Raw genomic sequence first — 23,509 nt, 5'->3', positions numbered from 1 at the left:
AATTGGATTAGTAAGTACGCAGGTGATACTAAGGTAGGTGGCGTTGTGGATAATGAAGTAGGTTTTCAAAGTTTGCAGAGAGATTTAGGCCAGTTAGAAGCGTGGGCTGAACAATGGCAGATGGAGTTTAATGCTTATAAGTGTGAGGTACTTCATTTTGGTAGGAATAATCCAAATAGGACATATGTGGTAAATGGCAGGGCATTGAGGAATGCAGTAGAACAGAGTGATCTAGGAATAATGGTGCATAGTACCCTGGTGGAATCTCATGTGGATAGGGTGGTGAAGAAAGCTTTTGGTATATTGGCCTTTATAAATCAGAGCATTGAGTATAGGAGTTAGGATGTAATGTTAAAATTGTCTTACGCAGAGAGGTTAGAGAGACTGGGCTTGTACACACAGGAATTAAGGAGATTGAGAGGGGATCTGATTGCAACATATAAGATTATTAAGTGATTGGACAAGATAGAGGCAGGAATGTTCCAGATGCTGGGAGAGTCCAGTACCAGAGGACATGGTTTGAGAATAAGGGGTAGGTAATTTAGGACAGAGTTAAGGAAAAACTTCTTCTCCCAGAGAGTTGTGGAGGTCTGGAACGCACTGCCTCGGAAGGCAGTGGAGGCCAATTTTCTGGATGCTTTCAAGAAGGAGCTAGATAGGTATCTTATGGATAGGGGAATCAAGGGATATGAGGACAAGGCAGGAACAGGGTATTGATAGTAGATGATCAGCCATGATCTCAGAATTGCGGTGCAGGCTCGAAGGGCCGAATGGTCTACTTCTGCACTTATTGTCTATTGAAAGATTGAACAAGTTAGGTCTTTATTCTTTGGGAGTGTAGAAGGTTGAGAGGGGACTTGATAGAGGTATTTAAAATTATGAGGGGGATAGATAGAGTTGACGTGGATAGGCTTTTCCCATTGAGAGTAGGGGAGATTCAAACAAGAGGACACGAGTTGAGACTTAGGGGGCAAAAGTTTAAGGGTAACATGAAGGGGAACTTCTTTTACTCAGAGAGTGGTAGCTGTGTGGAACAAGCTTCCAGTAGAAGTGGTAGAGGCAGGTTCGGTATTATCATTTAAAGCAAAATTTGATAGTTATATGGACAGGAAAGGAATGGAGGGTTATGGGCCGAGTGCAGGTCGGTGGGATTAGGTGAGAGTAAGCGTTAGGCATGGACTAGAAGGGCTGAGATGGCCTGTTTCAGTGCTGTAATTGTTATATGGTTATAATAATAAATAAACATGCAGTATACGTATATTGAGTAGATTTTTTAAAACATGCTAGAATAGAAATACTATATATTATAAAAAGTGAGGAGGTTTCCAAAGATTCAATGTCCATTTAGGAATCGAATGGCAGAGGGGAAGAAGCTGTACCTGAATCGCTGAGTGTGTGCCTTCAGGCTTCTGTCCCTCCTACCTGATGGTAACAGTGAGAAAAGGGCATGCCCTGGGTGCTGGAGGTCCTTAATAATGAACGCTGTCTTTCTGAGACACCGCTCCGTAAAGATGTCCTGAGTACTTTGTAGGTTAGTACCCAATGTGGAGCTGACTGGATTTACCACCTTCTGCAGCTTCTTTTGGTCTTGTGGAGTGGCCCCTCCATACCAGACAGTGATGCAGCCCGTCAGAATGCTCTCCATGGTACAACTATAGAAGTTTTTGAGTGCATTTGTTGGAATGCTAAATCTCTTCAAACTCCTAATGAAGTATAATCGCTGTCTTGCCTTCTTTATAACTACATCAGTATGTTGGGACCAGATTAGGTCGTCAGAGATCTTGATACCCAGGAACTTGAAACTGCTCACTCTCTCCACTTCTGATCCCTCTATGAGGATTGATATGTGTTTCTTTGTCTTAGCCTTACTGAAGTCCACAATCAGCTCTTCTGTCTTACTGATGTTGAGTGCCAGGTTGTTGCTGCAACACCACTCCACTAGTTGGCATATCTCACTCCTGTACGCTCTCGTGTCACCACCTGAGATTCTACCAACAATGACTGTATCATCAGCAAATTTATATATGGTATTTGAGCTATGCCTAGCAACACAGTCATGTGTATTGTTACAAGAATCACCCCTTATAATAATGATCAGTGAGGCACAGAGAATCTGTAGTTACCAACAGGTAACTTCTATTATTTCAACTAAAAGCACGTGGGTTCACACTCTGTGCACCCTACTAGAATTCCCTGTCAGTCCATGAACAGTCAATGAAGAGAAAAGGATATTACCCGGGAAAGGAGTCTACGCTGGCCAGGCATTCCTCATGGTCCCGATCTCCACATGTCCGTAGGGTCCTCCTTATTCACAATGGTTGGTCTCTGGCTGCTGGGGAGTTATCACCCCTGTGTATTTGGAATTCCTGAGTCTTGTACAGTTCCTCATCAATTGAACCATTGGATCTCCATCCCATTGGCTCAAGGTCACCTGACCTACCTGGGTCACCTTCTTACCGGTCATTGTACAGGGCTACAGCCAACATTGTTTCATGGCTCTGCCCACCCAGCCTTGTGTAATTGTGTCATTACACTCTGACCAGTCCAAACCAGTTAAAAGAGGCAACCCAGACAGAGTCTAACCAGATTACCGATTGCAGGTCTGGCATTTTACATAACAAGTAGCTACTCCTCTGAGAATGGTCTCAGGTTTATTGCTCTGACTAGATTGTCCCTGAACAAGGATCAGTTCAGAGTCCATTCCCTTTACATAACAATTGGCAAACACGAGAAAATCTGCAGATGCTAGAAATTCAAGCAACACACACAAAAAATGCTGGTGGAACGCAGCAGGCCAGGCAGCATCTATAGGAAGAAGCACAGTCGACGTTTCAAGCCGAGACCCTTCTTCAAGGCTAACTGAAAGAAAAACAAACAAGTGGCTATTTGTTTGAGAATGGTCTCAGGTTTAGCAGATCATTACCTGAAGCTTCCTGTGTCCACATTCAGTTGCTCTGATTAGATCATTCAAGAGCAAGAAACTGTTCAGAGTCCACAAAATGGGGAAAACAAAGACATCTGGCTTGTCTGCTTCCCCTGTCCTTGATCAGATCGCAGTTTCTTCTGGCCAACAATAAATAGAGAGTACAGCAGTGGGCTAAGCACACACCCAAGGTGAGCCAGTGTTGATCGTCAGCGAGGAGGATATGTTATCACCAATCCGCACAGATTATGGTCTTCCGGATAGAAAGTCGAGGATCCAATTGCAGAGGGAGGTACAGAGGTTCAGGTTCTGCAACTACTCAATCAGGATTGTGGGAATGATGGTATTAAATGCTGAGCTATAGTTGATGAACAGCATCCTGACATAGGTGTTTGTGTTGTCCAGGTGGTCTAAAGCTGTGTGAAGAGCCATTGAGATTGCGTCTGCTGTTGACCTATTGTGGCGATAGGCAAATTGCAATGGGTCCAGGTCCCATGAGGCAGGAGTTCTAAAGGGATGTCCTTCTATTCTGATTCTGTACCCCTTGGCACTAGACTCCCCTTCTCTTGGAAACCTCCTCTCCATGTCTAGCCTATTCAGACTTTTCAATATTTGAAAGATTTCAATGAGATCCCTCCTTATTCTTCTAAACTTCGGTGAGTACAAGCCTTTTCAAGAAGGAATGTATTGGGAATGATGGTGAGTTTTGATCTCTGAGATACTGTGATATTATACATTTGCTTATGCCTTCTCATTTCTTTAATTACAGGCGACTATTCTGCAGAATAAGCTGAATCAAATCTTTGAGATTACAATCAGGTAAATTCTACGACAGCCTGTCTGAGTGCTCCAACAGGTTAACTTGCTATCAGTTCCCTTCATTCCAGCTGAAAGGATCTTCCTTTAGTCTGTGCCTATCATGACAGTCAGAGTCACAGAACACTACAACACAGAAACAGGATCTTCAGCCCATTTAGTCTGTGCTGAGCTCTTAATCTGCCTAGTCCCATTGACCAGCACCTGGGCCATATCCCTCCATACCCTCCCATCCATGTACTTAACCAAATTTCTCTTAAATGTTGAAATCAAACAATGTACTGTGGGCACCACAAACAGAAGTCTGCGATGGCACTACCCTATGGAATCAGGTACTGACCACGGTAAGAGCTCAAGTTCCCACCCTTCTGGAGTGGGATCTACACGGGCACCCACAATGGGGTACGGTCAGTGAGGGCACCCGAGTTATCAGGGGATGGGCACAGATCAATGGCATCTATGAAGGTGCCTGCGACCGCAACTTCCTTGAAAATACACGAGTGACCAGTGCCCTAGCAGGATACGTGGTCACTACCACGTGCCCCGACCTGAAGTCAGTCATACTGCCCCTCATGGCATCAGCCAGCGGTAGGACCGTACAGGAGGCCATCACCCTCCTGGAGGGATTGGAGTATATGCAGATGGGGGCACCCGCCCAGGCCCTCAAGACTGAGGCAAGGGCCCCAAACACTATCCCTCCCCACTTTACACGCAGGCAGCTGTACACAGACCTGCTGCGTGCAGGGGTGGACCGTGACAGCATAGATGCCACCCCCACCCCCAACCTATATGCCCTGTGGAAGGAGCATTACAGGGGCAAAACTAGCTACAACAAGACCACCATCTGCCCTGCCACCAAGCCCGACACAAGGGGAGAAAAAGCTTGGGAACAATACAAGCAGCTACAATATTCACACAAACACGCTTAGAATAGACGAGCATGGGAAAAGTCGGGTTGGCAGTACAATACACGGGAAAACAGTGTGGGGACGGAGTACAGGTACACATACAAGCAAGGGCAAAGTAACTACGATACCCGCCACCCCTTGACATTGGACAGGCACGACTCTCTGCTACAGGGACAACAATAAACGCTCCCAAACACTATTCAATGCACACCTTACCACGTGTCTCCAGTGCTGTTCTGGAGCCTTCAGCCTGGAGTGAAGCAGGGTGGTCCCTCAAGGATGGCAAAAAAAAAGAGAGTGAGCCAAGCACTTGTAGCACCCTTTATAGGTTAGGGGGCTGGAGGGTCCAGCCCAGGTGATTCACCGGGGGGCCAATGGCTTGGTGCTAGATGGGTTAATCCAATTAAGGTGGCCAATGGTTAAGTGTGCATTGATTAGTTGGGAGGGGTGAAATGTTGACTGACAGGTGGTGTCCCTTCCGACCAGGTGAGGGCAGTGCTGTCACATGACAGGCACAGCTCTCTGGATACAGTTCCCTCTGGGTGCTCTGGTTTCCTCCAACAGCCCAAAGATGTACCATTTAGTAGTATAATTGGTCATTGTAAATGAAGCTGTGATTAGGTTCGGGTGAGCTCGGTGCGTTACTGGGGTAATGTGACTCATGGGGCTGAAAGGGCCAGTTCCACACTGTCACCAGATAAATAAATACTCACGTTGTCTTTCCTTCATTTCCAGGCCTCCCCCCAGCCCTTCGGGCACCATTACTGCAGGCTACGGCCAGACACAACCCCGCTCCGTGCCTGTGTATGAGATGAAGTTCCCAGACCTTTGTGTCTACTAGAAGAGTGTATCACAGAGAAATTCTGGGCTCATCTCTCACCCCAGGAACTGGGACAACAAAATCAAGATATCACATTGACCATGCCACAGAATGCCCGGCATCGCCCAGCTGCTGTCTCCATCAGAATGAACATCGCGGCCCTCCTCTATTTGGCTTGGTAGACTTTCTTATGAGTCGTGTGTGTCATTGTGCTGTCCGTGCTTTCCTGAGGTCACAGATAGGTTTCACTGTAGCCTGCGCTTTCCTGTGGTGTGAGTGTGAAGCACCATGACAGACAACGGTGGAGGAGCTTGTATCTTCTACCCATAACGTCCATGGCCACTGGACACCAACTGCCCCGGCATCGGCCCCTCAAAATCCTCGTTGGGTGGGGCCACAACGGTCTTAGTTTGGAGTTGGGGTAAGAAAAAGGATGGATCAGTCTGTTTAATATTCAGACTAACTGTCAGCTAAGCAGTGGCCCTAGGAATTTGCTTACCCTCTTGCCACCCTTTTGGAGAATTCCTTTCTCCTGATGTTATCTGATCTCTCGAGCGTCAGTGCAGGAGGAAGCTCTGAGAAAATCCAGGCAAGCAGAAGTGGGGAGTTGAGTGGTGTGGGGATAGGCTTGGCTTAGTCTTCGTTTTGGTGCAGGACGTGCTACCAATGCTTCAATTTAATATCAGTTTCCACTCATCATGCAGAAATACTAGAAATCAGAAATAAATCCAGAGCCCGCTGCAAACACTCACCAGGTCAGGCAGCATCTGAGCGGTGAGATTCAGTTAACATTTCAGGTGGAAAAGCCTCTGACAGGCAGACCTCAAGCTGAAAAGGTTGAATTTCTCCCTCCCCAGATGCTGACTGACCTGATGAGTGTTTTATTTTGTTAGTTATCTATCTTCTCCATATTACGTCAGTTCCTGTATACAAAGCCAAGGAATTTCTGTAGTCCCTGTGCTCAGTAGCAGAGTTTGTCTCACAGGGAGCCCAGCTCTCTCACCATCAGCTTCACTCATTATTAAACAATGTTTAAACCTTCAAGGCGTACGTGCATTCATCTACTGTGGACACAGATTGTTGTGAATTTTCTTCAACTACAAGTGAAGGGCTGACAGAAACTTTCCAGGCAGAGCACAGAGGTAGAAGTTAACATGGGTAAAGGGTTCCTTGTGTCCATGAAGAGTTGCTGTACATTGAATACCTGTCTTCCACAGAATTCAGAAAGAAATCCTCAATGATGGTGAACTGGAGAGGAACACACATGCACACGTGGACACAAATACAGGCATACAAGTGTGCAGGCGCACATACGCAAGGACACCACACATAAACAAACAGACAAACACACATCCACTGGTGATTGGGACTCAGCCACTGAGACATTCCCGTCACCCTGCAGCGTATTCCTGAACAGCTACTCTGGCACAGGAGGGATGAACTTGGCATTGACCGCTTCCCATTCTGCACACAGGATGATTAGCAGGCTGAAAACTGACCACTTCCCACTCTGGGCATGGGACGATTACCAGGCTGAAAACTGACCACTTCCCATTCTGGGCATGGGATGATTACCAGGCTGAAAACTGACCACTTCCCATTCTGGGCACAGGATGATAACCGGGCTGAAAACTGACCACTTCCCATTCTGGGCACGGGACGATTACCGGGCTGAAAACTGACCACTTCCCATTCTGTGCACAGGATGATTACTGGGCTGAAAACTGACCACTTCCCATTCTGGGCACAGGATGATTACCAGGCTGAAAACTGACCACTTCCCATTCTGGGCACGGGACGATTACCGGGCTGAAAACTGACCACTTCCCACTCTGGGCACGGGATGATTACCAGGCTGAAAACTGACCAATTCCCACTCTCAGCACAGGATGATTACTGGGCTGAAAACTGACCACTTCCCATTCTGGGCACAGGATGATTACTGGGCTGAAAACTGACCACTTCCCATTCTGGGCACGGGACGATTACCGGGCTGAAAACTGACCACTTCCCATTCTGGGCACAGGATGATTACCAGGCTGAAAACTGACCACTTCCCATTCTGGGCACGGGACGATTTCCGGGCTGAAAACTGACCACTTCCCACTCTGGGCACAGGATGATTACTGGGCTGAAAACTGACCACTTCCCATTCTGGGCACGGGACGATTACCGGGCTGAAAACTGACTGCTTCCCATTCTGGGCACGGGACGATTACGGGGCTGAAAACTGACCACTTCCCATTCTGGGCACGGGACGATTTCCGGGCTGAAAACTGACCACTTCCCACTCTGGGCACAGGATGATTACTGGGCTGAAAACTGACCACTTCCCATTCTGGGCACAGGACGATTACCAGGCTGAAAACTGACCACTTCCCATTCTGGGCACGGGACGATTACCGGGCTGAAAACTGACCACTTCCCATTCTGGGCACGGGACGATTACCGGGCTGAAAACTGACCACTTCCCATTCTGGGCACAGGATGATTACCGGGCTGAAAACTGACCACTTCCCATTCTGGGCACAGGATGATTACTGGGCTGAAAACTGACGACTTCCCATTCTGGGCACGGGACGATTACCAGGCTGAAAACTGACCACTTCCCATTCTGGGCACCGGACGATTACCGGGCTGAAAACTGACCACTTCCCATTCTGGGCACGGGACGATTACCGGGCTGAAAACTGACCACTTCCCATTCTGGGCACGGGACGATTACCGGGCTGAAAACTGACCACTTCCCATTCTGGGCACGGGATGATTACCGGGCTGAAAACTGACCACTTCCCATTCTGGGCACGGGACGATTACCGGGCTGAAAATTGACCGCTTCCCACTCTGGGCACAGGACAGAACACAGATTGGTAAATAGACAACATGGATGAGTGACTGAGCTCTACACGCATGAGTCAGAGCTGTAATTGTTCTGGATGGAAGTGTAGATGGGTGAGTTAGTAAGTTCAAAGGCAATACAAGGTCTGGTACTGTTGTGGACAGTGGAGATACTCCCCAGAGGGACAGACAGTGAGGTGGAGGATGGCAGTTGGAGCTTAACACAGCCAATATGCTGGGCATGCTGTAAGTTTAATGTGAGGGGGAAAGATTCAGTAGGATGTTGAGGGCAGTGTTTTTCATACTGGGTAGTACAGTATCTCTGAAGACTGAGCTACCAGAGCACATGGTTGAGGCAGATACAGTAACAACTTGTAAAAGACTGTTGGACAGATACGTGGATTAGAGAGATTTACAAGGCTATTTACCATAAACTGCCAAATGGGACCAGCTCAGATGGGATATCATGGTCAGCATGGACCAGTTGGGCTGAAGGGCTGTTTCTGTCTGTATGACTATGGATCAAAGTGTGAGGTACGGCACTTTTTGTGACAAAATGTAAAAGGAAGAGGGAATGGTTACTGCCAGAACCATTAATAGTGTTGATGTACAGAGGGATCTGACAGTTCAAATCCATCGCTCCTTACACAGGTTGCTAGGATGGCTGGGAAGGGTAAAGCATGCTTGTATTTATTAGTCAAAGTACTGAGTTCATAGGCCAGTGAGTTATGCAGAGACTCACAAGATCCACACACACAATGCTGGAGGAACTCAGCAGGGAAGCAGCATCTGGGGATGGAAGTGAACTGTCGGTGTTTCAAACTGAGACTCTTCATCAGGACTGGAGAAGAAGAGGACGGAAGCCGGAATAAAAGGGTATGGGAAGGGGGGGAGAAGGAGCTGGCTGGTGGGGGTAGGGGAGAAAGGGAATGATATGAAAATCTGGGCGGTGATAGGTGGAAGAGTCAAAGGGCTGAATGAGATGAAATGTGATAGAAGATATTAAAGGGAAGGAGTTTGGGGAATAAGAGGGAGGACTTGCCCTTTAATGATACTGGTGTTTAACAGACTCTTAGATAAGTCATAGAAGTCAAATCAAGTTTATTGTCATTTAACAATATACATGTATTACTGTCTAATCAGATAAGGTTTCTCCAAATTAGTGTGTACGGCACTGTAGTGCATGTAACACAAAACACACAACTTGTGAAAGTAAGGGTGAAATCTACAGATGGATTATACATAAATAAACCAACTAAAGTGTAAAAATTAAATATTGTAAGATACAGCACAGATTAACTGGTGACACTTTGAATGCAATGTAGCAGGGAGTTCAGAAGCCTGATGGCCTGAGGGAAGAAGCTGTTTCCCATCCTGACCGTGTTTTTATGCATCAGAGTCTCCTGATTGGTGGCAGAAAGTCAAAAGAGAATGCTGGCTAGATGGGTGGGAGGTCGGATCGGGAGCAGCATCTCCAACACCATCACACTGAGCACGGGGCCCCCCAGGTCTGTGTGCTCAGTCCACTGCTGTTCACTCTGCTGACCCACGACTGTGCTGCAACACACAGCTCGAGCCACATCATCAAGTTCGCTGATGACACGACCGTGGTGGGTCTCATCAGCAAGAACAACAAGTCAGCTTACAGAGAGGAGGTGCAGCAGCTAATGGACTGGTGCAGAGCCAACAACCTGTCTTTGAATGTGAACAAAACAAAAGAGATGGTTGTTGACTTCAGGAGGGCACAGAGCGACCACTCCCCACTGAACATCGACGGCTCCTCAGTAGAGATCGTTAAGAGCAAATTTCTTGGTGTTCACCTGATGGAGAATCTCACCTGGTCCCTCAACACCAGCTCCATAGCAAAGAAAGCCCAGCAGTGTCTCTACTTTCTGTGAAGGCTGAGGAAAGTCCATCTCCCACCCCCCATCCTCATCACATTCTACAGGGGTTGTATCGAGAGCAGTGAATCTCCCACCCCCCATCCTCATCACATTCTACAGGGGTTGTATTGAGAGCATCCCGAGCAGCTGCATCACTGCCTGGTTTGGAAATTGCACCGTCTCGGATCGTAAGACCCTTCAGCGGATAGTGAGGTCAGCTGAGAAGATAATCGGGGTCTCTCTTCCTGCCATCACAGACATTTACAATACACGCTGCATCCGCAAAGCAAACAGCATTATGAAGGACCCCTCGCACCCCTCATACAAACTCCTCTCCCTCCTGCCATCTGGGAAAAGGCACTGAAGCATTCGGGCTCTCACGACCAGACTGTGTAACAGTTTCTTCAGACTCCTCAATACCCAGAGCCTGGACTGACACCTTGCCCTATTGTCCTGTTTATTATTTATTGTAATGCCTGCACTGTTTTGTGCACTTTATGCAGTCCTGGGTAGGTCTGTAGTCTAGTGTAGTTTTTTTTTCTGTGTTTTTTACGTAGTTCAGTCTAGTTTTTTGTACTGTGTCATGTAACACCATGGTCCTGAAAAACTTCTCATTTTTACTATACACTGTACCAGCAGTTATAGTCGAAATGACAATAAAAGTGACGACTTGACTAATAATACTAAAGGCTTGCATCTGCAGCTCTCTTGATAAATGATCCCAATGGATGGTAGGGAGACCTCTATGATCCTGATTATCCATTGTAATGACTTCAGGTCCAATGCTCAGGGGCTCCCATGCCAGATGGAGATGCAATTTTGCAGGATGCTCTCAATGCTGCTCCTATAAAATGCAGTTAAGATGGGAAGGGGAGCCTCAATTTCCTCATTCTCCTTAGGAAGTGGAGCCGCTGCTGTGCCTTCTTGTTCAGGATGGTGATATTAAGGGCCCAGGTGAGGTAATCAGCAAATTTGCAGATGACACAAAGCTGGGTGGCAGTGTGAAATATGAGGAGGATGTTAGGAGAATGCAGGGTGACTTGGACAGGTTGGGTGAGTGGGCAGATGCATGGCAGATGCAGTTTAATGTGGATAAATGTGAGGTTATCCACTTTGGTGGCAAGAACAGGAAGGCAGATTACTATCTGAATGGTGTCAAGTTAGGAAAAGGGGAAGTACAACGTGATCTAGTGTCCTTGTACATCAGACACTGAAAGTAAGCATGCAGGTACAGCAGGCAGTGAAGAAAGCTAATGGCATGTTGGCCTTCATAAGAAGGGGAGTTGAGTATCGGAGCAAAGAGGTCCTTCTGCAGTTGTACAGGGCCCTGGTGAGACCACACCTGGAGTATTGTGTTCAGTTTTGGTCTCAAAATTTGAGGAAGGACATTCTTGCTATTGAGGGAGTGCTGCGTAGGTCTACGAGGTTGATTCCCAGGATGGCAGGACTGTCTTATGTTGAAAGATTGGAGTGACTGTGTTTGTATACACTGGAATTTAGAAGGATGAGAGGGGATCTGATTGAAACATATAAGATTATTAAGGGATTGGACACACTAGAGGCAGGAAACATGTTCCCAATGTTGGGGGAGTCCAGAACCAGAGGCCACAGTTTAAGAATAAGGGGTAGGCCATTTAGAACGGTGTTCAGGAAAAACTTTTTCACCCAGAGAGTTGTGGATCTATGGAATGCTCTGCCTCAGAAGGCAGTGGAGGCCAATTCTCTGGATCATTCAAGAAAGAGTTAGATAGAGCTCTTATAGATAGTGGAGACAAGGGATATGGGGAGAAGGCAGGAACAGGGTACTGATTGTGGATGATCAGCCATGATCACATTGAATGGTGGTGCTGGCTCAAAGGGCCGAATGGCCTACTCCTGCACCTATTGTCTATTGTCATTATGTTAACACCCAGGAACGTGGAGCACTTAACACCCTCTATGGAGGAGCTGAGTTGTTGCAGAAAAGGATGGTTCATCTGTATCTTTCTGGTCCACGATGATTTTTGTGGTCTTCTCCACGTTCAGACTTGGGCTGTTCTTCTCACACTAATCCACCAGTCACCCCGCTTCCTCTTTGTACTCTGACTTATCATTATTTTTGATTATTCCAACCACTGTTGTGTCATCAGAGGATTTGAGCTGGTTGAGCTTTACACATGCACTCAGACCTGTTATTAGTTGAACTCACTTTCTACAATCAGTAGCTGTGCCTTGAGGTGCTGTGCTGTCCCTTGCGCTTGAAGGTCATTCTACAGCTTCCTTTAACTAAAACATTCTCTCCAGCATAGCCAGTCACTTTTAACTTCACTGGGAAAATCGTGTTCTTGTCATAAGTCAGGTGTTGAATCAGGACCCAACTGCAGGACACAGACACTGGAGTCCCAGAAACAGGACTGGACGGGACGGGATGCAGCCTACCCAGGGGGAGCAGGACGAGGGACTGGGAACAAGGAGCCTGGGGTGGACTCCGAGCCCGAGACTGGACAAGGACCCAGAGCCTGGGTCTTGCCTCGGGCTCGGACCCCCAAACCCAGGCAAGAACGGGACAAGGCTTGGCTAGGGACTTGGGGTCTTGAGGCTTGGCTAGAGGCTGCAGGCTTGGGTCGAGGCTTGAGGCTAGAGGCTGTAGGCTTGTCTCGGGGCTTGAGGCTGGAGGCTGCAGGCTTGGGGAACTCGGAGGCTGGAGCTAGGGGCAGACTAGGAACTGTACATCAACATGGAGCCGGGACTTATCCTCCATCAAGCCGGGACTCATCTTTAACAGGACACTGACATGAGACGGGACAGTACACAGACATAGAGCTAGGACTTATCCACCAACAAGCCGGGGCTCATCTATAACTCCACACCAAGGTGGGGCAGGACCATCCATCAGATAACAGCAGAACGGCCTGACACCCCACAGAGGCAAGGACAAGGCAAGACAGATCCCCCTGCAGGGCAACGGCAGAACGGCTGGACTTACCCCATTGGGGCAAGGACAGGAAGAGACAAACACCAAGGAACGACAGACAGTTCCACCTCTGCATCAGGGTAGCTCCGAGTAGCCGTTACAGCCGGCAGCTTTGGCTGACTACAGAAGCAACCGGATCCCTACCTGGCTCAGAGTGGCTGACAGCCACCCAGCTGGCCCGGGAAACAGCTGAATCCATACCACAATGACCACTCCAACTACTACCAGCACGGCTCCCAGAAGCCATGGTTCTCCAACATGGCCTAAAGATGGCAAGAGACCATTCTATCCTTCCACCAGCCATCTATGCCATGAGTATCTTGACAAGACACCCCCCACTCCCAACCACACTCAGTACCAGGGCCACTTACATTCCCAGTTCCAATATGAGCATCAGGTGTTTCTAGTTAAGTCCAACCACAGCAAGGGACCGCCGGAAAGTCCGGAGTCCGCAGACTGGACCATGGATTTCGGACTGAACCACCACAGTTCTTTACTTTGAGAGCCGTGTAATCATTCATAAACACCAGATTTACCTGGGCTACTTGAATGGAATTACAGTCACTGGAACAATCCTTTCTGTTTTACCGGTGCCAGCAGTCTGTCCTTCGTCCACCCTGATTGTTATTTCCTCGAAGAACTCTTAACAGATCTGTCGGACAAGATTTCTCTTGACAGAAACCATGCTGACTTTGACTTATTTTATCATTAGTCTCTAAGTACACTGAAACCTCATCCTTAATAATAGACTCCAGCACTTTTTCAACCACTGAGGTGAGGCTAACTGACCTAGAATTTCCTTTCTTTTGCCTTCCTGCCTTCTCAAAGAATGGAGTGACATCTGCAATCTTCCAGTCCCCAGGACCATGCTAGAATCAAGTCATTCTGGAAAGATCATGACCAAGGCATTGGTTATCTCTTCAGCAACTTCTCTCAGGACTCTGGGATGTAGTGCATCTGGTCCAGGTGACTTATCCACCTTAAAACCTTTGCATTTGCCTAGCACTTTTTCCTTTGTAATAGTAATGGCACTCACTCCTGCTCCCTGACACTCACAGACCTCTGGCATATAACTAGTGTCTTCCACAGTGAAGACTGATGCAAAGTACCCATTAAGTTCATCTGCCGTTTCTTTCTCTCCCATTACTACCTCACCAGGATCATTTACCAGTGGCCAATATCAACTTTCACCTCCCTTTTATTCTTTATATAACTGAAAAATACTTTCAGTATCCTGCTTTATATTATTGGCTAGTCTGCCCTTGTATTTCATCTTTTCCCTTCTTCTAGCTTTTTTTAGTTACCTTTTGTAGGATTTTAAAAGCTTCTGAATCATTCAAATTCCCACTCAATTTTGCTACCTTATATGCCCTTTCCTTGGCTTTTATGTAGTCCTTAACTTCCTCTGTCAGCCACAGTTACCTACTCCTTCCATTTCAGAACTACTTCTTCAGTGGGACAGATCTATCCTGCTCCCAGGGTAACTACTCCCAGAAACTTCAGCCATCTCTGCTCTGCCGTCATCCCCGCCAGTATCCTCCTCCAATCCACCTGGGCAAGCTCCTCCTTCATCCTGTACTCCATTGTGATATTGATGCCTGTGAGTTATGTTTCTCCCTCTCAAATTGCAATGTGTTCAATCATATTATGATCACTGCCTCCTAAGGATTCCTTTACATTAAGCTCCCTAATAAGATCTGGGTTATTACACAACACCCAATCTAAGATAAGCCTTCCCTGAGTAGGGTCAAGCACAAGCTGCTCTAAAAAGCCTTCACCATAGGCATTCACCAAATTCCTTCTCTTGCAACCTGACACCAACCTAATTTAAAGAGCAAACACGAGGAAATCTGCAGATGCTGGAAATTCAAACAACAACACACACACAAAATGCTGGTAGAACACAGCAGGCCAGGCAGCATCTATAGGGAGAAGCGATGTCGATGTTTCGGGCCTGCAGTGTTCTACCAGCATTTTGTGTGTGTTGCTGAACCAACCTAATTTGCTTCTATTGTGTTTCTTCTATTTACTGAATGCCCACAAGAGAAGAAATCTCAGGCGTGTACATGGGTGACATGTATGGGGAGATGGGGGGGGTAGAATTGGGGGTGTGAGGAATCTGTGTAACACACAGAGACCTGGCCGTTAATCACAGAGTCTCTAAAGGCTCAAGATTGCCCTTTGAAAGCACAATTGGTGGGACAGCAGGGACCTGTCTCCTTTGTATCAAAAGGACTGGCAGGAAGGCAAAGGCAGTGGTGCAGCTCTGTTGGTAAGAGATGAAATTACTTCTTTAGAAAGATGTGTCATAGGGTCAGAGAATGTTGAATCTTTATGGCTGGAGTTAAGTAACTGCAAGGGTAAGAACAAAACATTATGGGAATCATATATAGACCTCAAAATAGTAGCCAAAATGTGGGGTTGAGATTGCAAAGGGAGCTGGAAAAGGCATCTAATAAGGGTAATGTCACAACTGTAATGGGGGACTTCAGTACTCAAGGGGATTAGGAAATTAGGTTGATGTCAGGTTGCAAGAGAAGGAATTTGGTGAATGCCTATGGTGAAGGCTTTTTAGAGCAGCTTGTGCTTGACCCTACTCAGGGAAGGCTTATCATAGATTGGGTGTTGCGTAATAACCCAGATCTTATTAGGGAGCTTAATGTAAAGGAACCCTTAGGAGGCAGTGATCATAATATGATTGAACACATTGCAATTTGAGAGGGAGATGTCAAACTCCTTTGATGTTAAACTCTGACCTATGGTCTTCTTTCAGCCATGACTCAGTGATGTCCACAATGTTATACGGACTCTAATTGCATCACAAGTTCATCCACCTTTTTCCGAATGCTACATGCATTTAAATACAGCACCTTCAGTCCTGCATTCTTCGCCCTTTTGAATTTTGACTTTGTGATACAATTTAACTCTTTGCCCCATCTGCATTTGTTCCCTGTCATTGGCATGGCCTTCCTTACATTCATGTTACATCCCTCAGCTCCTTGTAAACCTTCAGCTCGAGACCAGCAGCACAACCAGCTTCCCCAAAATCACTTCCAGTTCCAGGTGAGTCACCTACATTTCCCTTTGGCAACCGCAGTTCTTTATTATGTACACACATAGTAACACACTGACTGTGGCCTATTTTATCATGTGTCTCCAACCCCAAAACCTCATCTTTAGCAATCACCTACAACATCTTCCCTACCACTAAAGTCAGACTATCATTTCCTTTCTTCTGCTTCTCTCTCTTCTTGAAGAGTGGAATGATATTTACAATTTTACAGTCTTCCAGAACCATTCCAGAATCTAGTGATTCTTAAAAAAATCATTAATAATGCCTCCACAATCTCTTTAGTCACCTGTTCCAGAACTCTGTGATGTACACTATCTGGTTAAGGTGACTTACTAACCTTCAGACCTTTCAGTTTCTCAATGGTAATGGCAACTTCACACATTTCAGACCACCGACATTCTCAAACTTCCAGCATACTGCTAATGTCTTCCACAATGAACACCAATGCAAAGTGTTGCAGCACATTAGTGTGGTGCTCATCACAATGATTTACAGTACCAGCAATCCAGGTTCAATTCCTGCCTCTCCCTGTACAGAGTTTATAGGTTCTTCCTGTGGCTGTGTGGGTTTCCTCTGGGTGCTCCAGTTTCCTGTCAGTCCAAAGATGTACCAGTTGGTAGGTTATTGGTCATTGTAAATTATCCCATGATCAGGATGTGCTTAAATCAGGGGATTGCTGGTTGGCTTGGCTCAAAGAGCCACAAGGGACGTTTCCACACTTGTCTCTCATTACTACCTCTCCAACACTGATATCCAACAGAACAATATCCACTCTTGCTTCTCTTTTACACTTTATGTATCTGAAGAAATGTTTGGTATCCTCGTTAACATTATTGTTAGCTTACTTTCATATTCGGTCTTTTCCTTCATGATTTTTTTAGTTGCCTTGTGTTGGTTTTTAAAAGCTTCCCAATTCTCGAATTTCCCACGAACTTTTGCTCTATTATGCCTCTTTGGCTTTTATATTGGCTTTAACTTCTCAGACAGACAGACATACTTTATTGATCCTGAGGGAAATTGGGTTAGCTATGGCTGTGTAATCTAGTCTTTAGTATAATTCTTCCTATTTGGGATGTATATATCCTGTAGCTTCTGAATTGCTTCCGGAAGTTCCAGCCATTGCTGCTCTGCTGTCATCCCTGCCAATGCTCTTTTTCAGTCTATTTTGGCCAAGTCTTCTCTCATGCCTTTGCAGTCCCCTGTGCTCCACTGTAAAACAGATACATATGACTTTAGCTTCTCCTTCTCAAATTTAAGGATAAATTCAATTCTACTATGACCACTTTCCCCAAGGATTCTTTTACCATAAGCTCTCTATTCAATTCTGGTTAATTACACAGTACCCAGTCCAGTATAGCTGATTCCCTGGAGGGCACAGCTACAAGCTGCTCTAAAAAGCTATCTCATAGGCATCCACCCTGAGTCAATGAGAGCGGGGGCGGAAGATGACTCATCGGCAGACAACCCGGCAACTGACACAGGAACAGAACACACAATGAGTTGGATGATCAGCATACCCGAGGCTGCAGTAGGACACAAGCTCCAGAGTTGCATAAGTGGTAGGGCAAAGGTTACTTCCACTACAGGCCTGAAAATACATCAGGCCAGGAAAGGATGCCTGAAGAAGGGGCAAAAGGACCTTGCACGGATAGCTACTTTTTGAAAAGCAGGTGGAGTCAGACGACTAAAGTTCGGCAGCAGGACAAAACCCAAAGTCTGCATGACATCAATACCCCTGTCCCAGTGGAGGGAGAGCAAGGCACAGGAGAGCACTCCGAACCCAGCCCATTACGACCTGCAATGGAAAAGAAAATCCAGGGGTGAAAGCCGTTGATCAAGTGGCCAAAATCCTGCGAGGAGGTAATGTGGGAGGAGGTAAAAGCTGACCTTTGCAACTTCTTAGAGATGTTCAGAGGTATCACCATGAAGAAGGTGGAAAGAATGGGGGAATTAATCCATAGCTATGGAGCGGAACGTTTTGGAGTGCTAGAGGGGAAGAAAACTACACTGACAATCCCTACTAGGTCCAGGAGCCAGAAGGAAATAGATTGTCTAGTCAGAGAGAGGAGGCAGCTAAAGAAACAATGGAGGGAGGCCACAGAGGAGGAGAAGGAAGACATAAACCTGTTGCAAGCAGACATCTGGAGCAGGCTTGCGACACTGAGGAGAGCTGAGAAGCTGGTAAGGAAGAGCAGGAAGAAGGAGCAGACAAGAACAAGCTTCTATAACGATCCCTTCAAGTTTGTGAAGGGTCTCTTCACAGGGGAGAAGAGTGGAAGTCTGTCAGTGTCAAAGGCAGAACCAGAAAAACACCTGGAAAAGTTCTACACAGACAACCGACGCCATGAAGAGATCACCCTCCCACCTGACAGACCACCAATCCATCCACCGGAACACCAACCAGATATCAGCCCACCTAGATGGAGTGAGGTGGAGAAAATTGTGCACAGAGCAAGGGCCGCATCAGCCCCAGGTCCCAATGAAGAGCCGTACATGCTTTACAAAAATGCACCAGGTGTCCTGCGGTTCCTCCAGAGGCTGATGAAGGTGGTATGGCATGAGCAGGAGATACCAACATCCTGGCGAAGAGCCGGAGGAACCCTGATCCCAAAGGAAAAGGGTTCATCAGAAATCGGCCAATTCTGTCAGATCAGTCTCCTAAACGTCGAGGGCAAAATCTTCTTTAGTGTGATGGCTTATAGGCTGTCAAGATATCTGTAAAGAAACCATCTGATTGATACATCAATCCAGACAGCAGGGATCTCGGGCTTCTCTGGCTGTCTGGAACACTCTCGCACCATCTGGCATCAGATCCAGGTCACCAAGAAGGAGGGAACAGATCTTCACTTGGTGTTTCTGGACCTCACCAATGCCTATGACTCAGTCACTCATAACCTCCTCTGGACTGCTTTCGACTTTTTCAGGGTCGCAATGGCCCTCACAAGCCTCGTTAAGGCCTACTTCCAGGACTACACCACAGCACCCAGTCCAGTATAGCTGATTCCCTAGAGGACGCAGCTACAAGCCATCTCATAGGCATTCTAGAAACTCCCCCTCTTGGGAGCACCAACCTGATTTTCCCAATCTACCTGCACATTAAAACTCCCCCTGACTATTGTAACATTGCCCTTTTGGTATACATTTTCTATCTCCCATTGGAATTTGTAGACCCAATCCTTACTACTATTTGGGGGCCTGAATACAATTCCCATCAGGGTCTTTTTACTCTTTGAGTTCCTTGGCTCTAACCACAACAATTCAACACCTTCTGATCCTATGCCACATCTCTTAAATGATTTGATTTCATTTTTTACCAATATAGCCACCCTCTCCCATCTGCCCACCTTGCTATCCTTTTGATACAATGTGTATATTTTGCTGTTAAGCTACCAGCTATAACCTTCTTTGTTATAATTCAGTGATGCCCAAAACGCCATACATGCCAGTCTGTAACTGTGTAACAAGTTTAACTACCTTATTCGGTACACTACGTGCATTCAAATATTACACCTTCAGTCCTGTATTCACCGTTTTGATTTTGACCAACTTTTACATTGTAACTCATCCTGCTGACTGCAATTTTGCTTTGCTAGGAGTCTCACTATACGTTGTCACTGATTGTAATCCAACTACCTCATCTTCAGCACTATCACTCCAGTTCCCATTCCCCTGCCAAATTACTTGAAACCCCCGTGAACAAATCTAGCCAATCTGTTCACAAGGATATTGGTTCCCATTCAGGTTCAGGTGTAAATTTAGAACAGAGATGAGAAATATTATTTGAGCAAGAGGTGGAATGCATTGCCAAAGACAGATATGGACACCAAGATATTGAGTATATTTGAAACAAAGTTTGATGGAATCTTGATTCGTAGGGTTGTGAAAGGTTACAGGAGAAGCTGTAGAATAGGATTGAAAGGGATAATAAATCAGACATAATGGAATGGCAGAACAGACAATGGGCCGAATTAGGTAGGAATTTAAGAGCATCAATTGGGAATGGACGTACTCAGGGCATCAGAATCAAGTTTAATATCAGTGGGATATGCTGTGAAATAGTCAAACTAAATAAATAGTGCAAAAAATAGAAATAAAAAACAAGTAGTGGGTGACAATGGTGCTCAGACATTGGATATCAAGTCAGATAGCTAAGTCAATGAATCCATCGAGGTCCTGAACCGTTTCACAGATGGCCAGTTCACTCTTGAGCTATTCATTCAGTTCTCTATAGACCATGGAAATGAGGGCTTCTACATCACACATGCTCTCAAGTGCCAGTCTCCAGAACTCAATGGAGTACTTGGCCACACTCTATAACCCCAGTTGCATATGGAGAAGTTTGCCAGCCACCAACCTTTCCCCAGCATGGCGGCAGAAGGCCCTTTTCATGGCACTCATGAAGGTGCCAATGGTCAAACATCCAAGAAAGTCTTGACAGGCGTGACCAGTTCTTGCAGCATCTCATGCTGACCGACTGCCATAACTTCCTGTGCCAGAATCACCAAAAGTCAAATCCTGCTGAATCCAGGGGCAGGTCATATTGTCTTGCTGAATTTTTGAACCCAAGTGCAGACTCAGAAGGATTAAACAAATCTAGGAATTTTGTTACCAGAAGAGATAAAGCAAAACAGTAAACCTTATAAGGTCTGGAATAACTCAGCCAAAACTTCACTCAACGTGGATCAGGATGACCAAGCTAACAAGGGGTATGAACTGTCCCTTTATATACCCTCCAGAGTACAAAAGAATCTGCGCCTGTCTAATAAAACCACAGACTAATTACAAGCTAACAAGGAACTCAGATTCAGATTCAGTTTATAGTCATTTAGAAACCACAAATGCAATGCAGTTAAAAAATGAGACAATGTTCCTCCAGAATGATATCACAAAAGCATATGACAAAACAGATTACACCAGAAAATCCACATAACATTTGGCAATCCCCAATCCAGAGTCCGGAGAGGCTGCTGCGTATTAATATCGCGCTACCGTCTAGCGCGTTCCCCGGAAAGGAGCTCCAAATCCACCAGACAAAAACTAAAGCTACAAGACCTGCACAAAACCACATAATTACAACATATAGTTACAACAGTGCAAACAATAGCATAATTGATTTAAAAAAAAACAGACTATGGGCACAGTAAAAATAGTCCAAGATGTTAAAAGACTGTAAGTTCAAAAGAAATCACCACAGTTTCCACAAGTCCCCAGGGTCCTGACAGACTGGCCATCCCACGCTGGCGGCAGAAGGGAATACCCCCGCTATGGACTTCCACGGCGCCGCCCGACTCAGCCTCGCAGACGTAGCACACAATAGAAGCTCTGTTGAAAACAGCCTCGCAGACGCAGCACACACCGAAAGCGACCTGAATCTGTCGAAAGGACTCTGAGTCCGTCGATCCTCTAAGCTGACAACCATCCCCTCCGGCACAGCTTCTCCAAGCACCATCCTCTGCCGAGCATATCAAGACGGCCCTGCCAACGGCCATTGGCAACGCGACCCCGAGGACTGGGGGCCTGTTCTTCCCAGCAGAGTCCCGGACGTCACAGCAGAAGGTCTTCCTCGAATTTCCTGATGTTTCTCTGTGCTTCCATGTCCGTTTTCAATTGATTATGATTGCGCATGGCACCCCACTTCACAAATAACAGATAATCAGTTCCGGAGTGGCTGCTGCAAGCTGCGTCGCGCCGCCATCTTGGATCCCCTGAACTATTCAAATAAGAGACAAAAGTCCAAGGATACTTAATAGAACACCTGCAAAGTCTCAGAGAATTAATTGGAAGTATTCAAGGACAATTTCAACTTAAATGTCAGCTAGAGAAGACCCAACAATAACACAGAGCAAATGCGAAGTGCAACAATAGAGCACTGAGCTGTGAAAGGGACTTTGACATTTGTGACAACACCATAAAACAGACTAATATGCTAGAATATGTCAAAATGTTGTGCCAAACCAGCTAAAACACAAATCAAAATCAACCAAACATTAATCCCTCCTACCTACTCCACGTCCATATCCCGACATCTCCTCTGTACCTACTTCCAAGCACCTTAAAACTATGCCCTCTGGTGCTAGTCACTTCGCCCTGGGAAAAAGCCTCTGACTATCCACACAATCAATGCCTCTCATGATCTGGTACACCTCTATCAGGTCATCTCTCATCCTCCGTCACTCCAAGGAGAAAAGGCCGAGTTCACTCAACCTATTCTCATAAGGTATGTTCCCCAATCCAGGAAGCATTCTTGTAAATCTCCTCTGCACCCTTTCTAAGGTTTCCACGTCCTTCCTGTAGTGAGGCAACCGAAACTGAGCACAGCACTCCAAGTGGGGTTTGACCATGGTCTTATCTATCTGCAACATTACCTCTCAGCTATTAAACTCAATCCCATGATTGATGAAGGCCAATGCACCATATGCCTTCTTAACCACAGAGTCAACCTGTGTAGCAGCTTTGAGTATCCTATGGACTTGGACCCCAAGATCCGTCTGATCCTCCATGCTACCAAGAATCTTACCATTAATGCTATATTAGGCCATCATATTTGACCTACCAAAATGAACCACCTCACACTTATCTGGATTGAACTCCATCTGCCTTGTCCAGTATTGTCCTCCTAGTTGGTGAAATGCACGTGGTCAGGATCCCATCCCTGGCCACTGCGCTTCAGACCCCTGACCCATCAGAAAGATGTCATTTTCTGAATTATGATAGTGGCCAATCTCTGACTGCCTGGATCTTCATGGGGTCCATCTTGAGATTGCCATTGGAGATAATTAAACCCAAAAGTGAAGTGGTCATCACATATAATTTGACTTCTTCAACTTGACGTAAAATCCATGGTCTAGGAGCCTCTTTAAAATGTTCTTGACATGAGCATTGTGCTCCTCCGTGGGCTTCAGGAAGATTTAGATATCACCCAAATAGACAAAGACTACTTGGAAAGCATCCCAGAGCACATGGTTTAGAAAGGTCAAAGGGCATAACCAGGTACTTGTCGTGCCCAATTGGTGTATTGAATGATGTCTTCCACTCAATCGCCTTCCCTTATATGGAGCAGATTAGGGCCAACTTAGTGAATACACTTGCCCCTTGGAGAATCTGAAAGGCAGTATTCATGAGTGGAAGGGGGTAGCGATTAGAACCATAGAACCATGGAACATTACAGCACAGAAACAGGCCTTTTGGCCATTCTTGGCTGTGCCAAATCATTTTTCTGCCTAGTCCCACTGACCTGCACCTAGACCATATCCCGCCATGCCCCTCTCATCCATGTACCTGTCCAAGTTTGTCTT

General features: G+C 46.3%; 1 protein-coding gene across 1 annotated transcript in view; it reads left to right on the top strand.

Annotated features, from left to right (window-relative positions):
- LOC132402551 (protein EFR3 homolog B-like) overlaps positions 1-6,453 on the top strand; it is a 194,241-nt gene extending 187,788 nt beyond the window's left edge. The window contains exons 23-24 of the mRNA XM_059985416.1: positions 3,693-3,742; positions 5,383-6,453. Of these exons, the coding sequence (XP_059841399.1) occupies positions 3,693-3,742; positions 5,383-5,488 (156 nt within the window). The 3' untranslated portion in view covers positions 5,489-6,453. The remainder of the gene's footprint in view (positions 1-3,692; positions 3,743-5,382) is intronic.
- The last annotated feature ends 17,056 nt before the right edge of the window (positions 6,454-23,509 follow it).

This window comes from Hypanus sabinus, chromosome 12 (assembly GCF_030144855.1).
Source record: "Hypanus sabinus isolate sHypSab1 chromosome 12, sHypSab1.hap1, whole genome shotgun sequence".
NCBI lineage: Eukaryota > Metazoa > Chordata > Chondrichthyes > Myliobatiformes > Dasyatidae > Hypanus > Hypanus sabinus.
The sequence above is the reverse complement of the archived record's forward strand: the minus strand, read 5'-3'. Positions and strand labels throughout refer to the sequence as shown.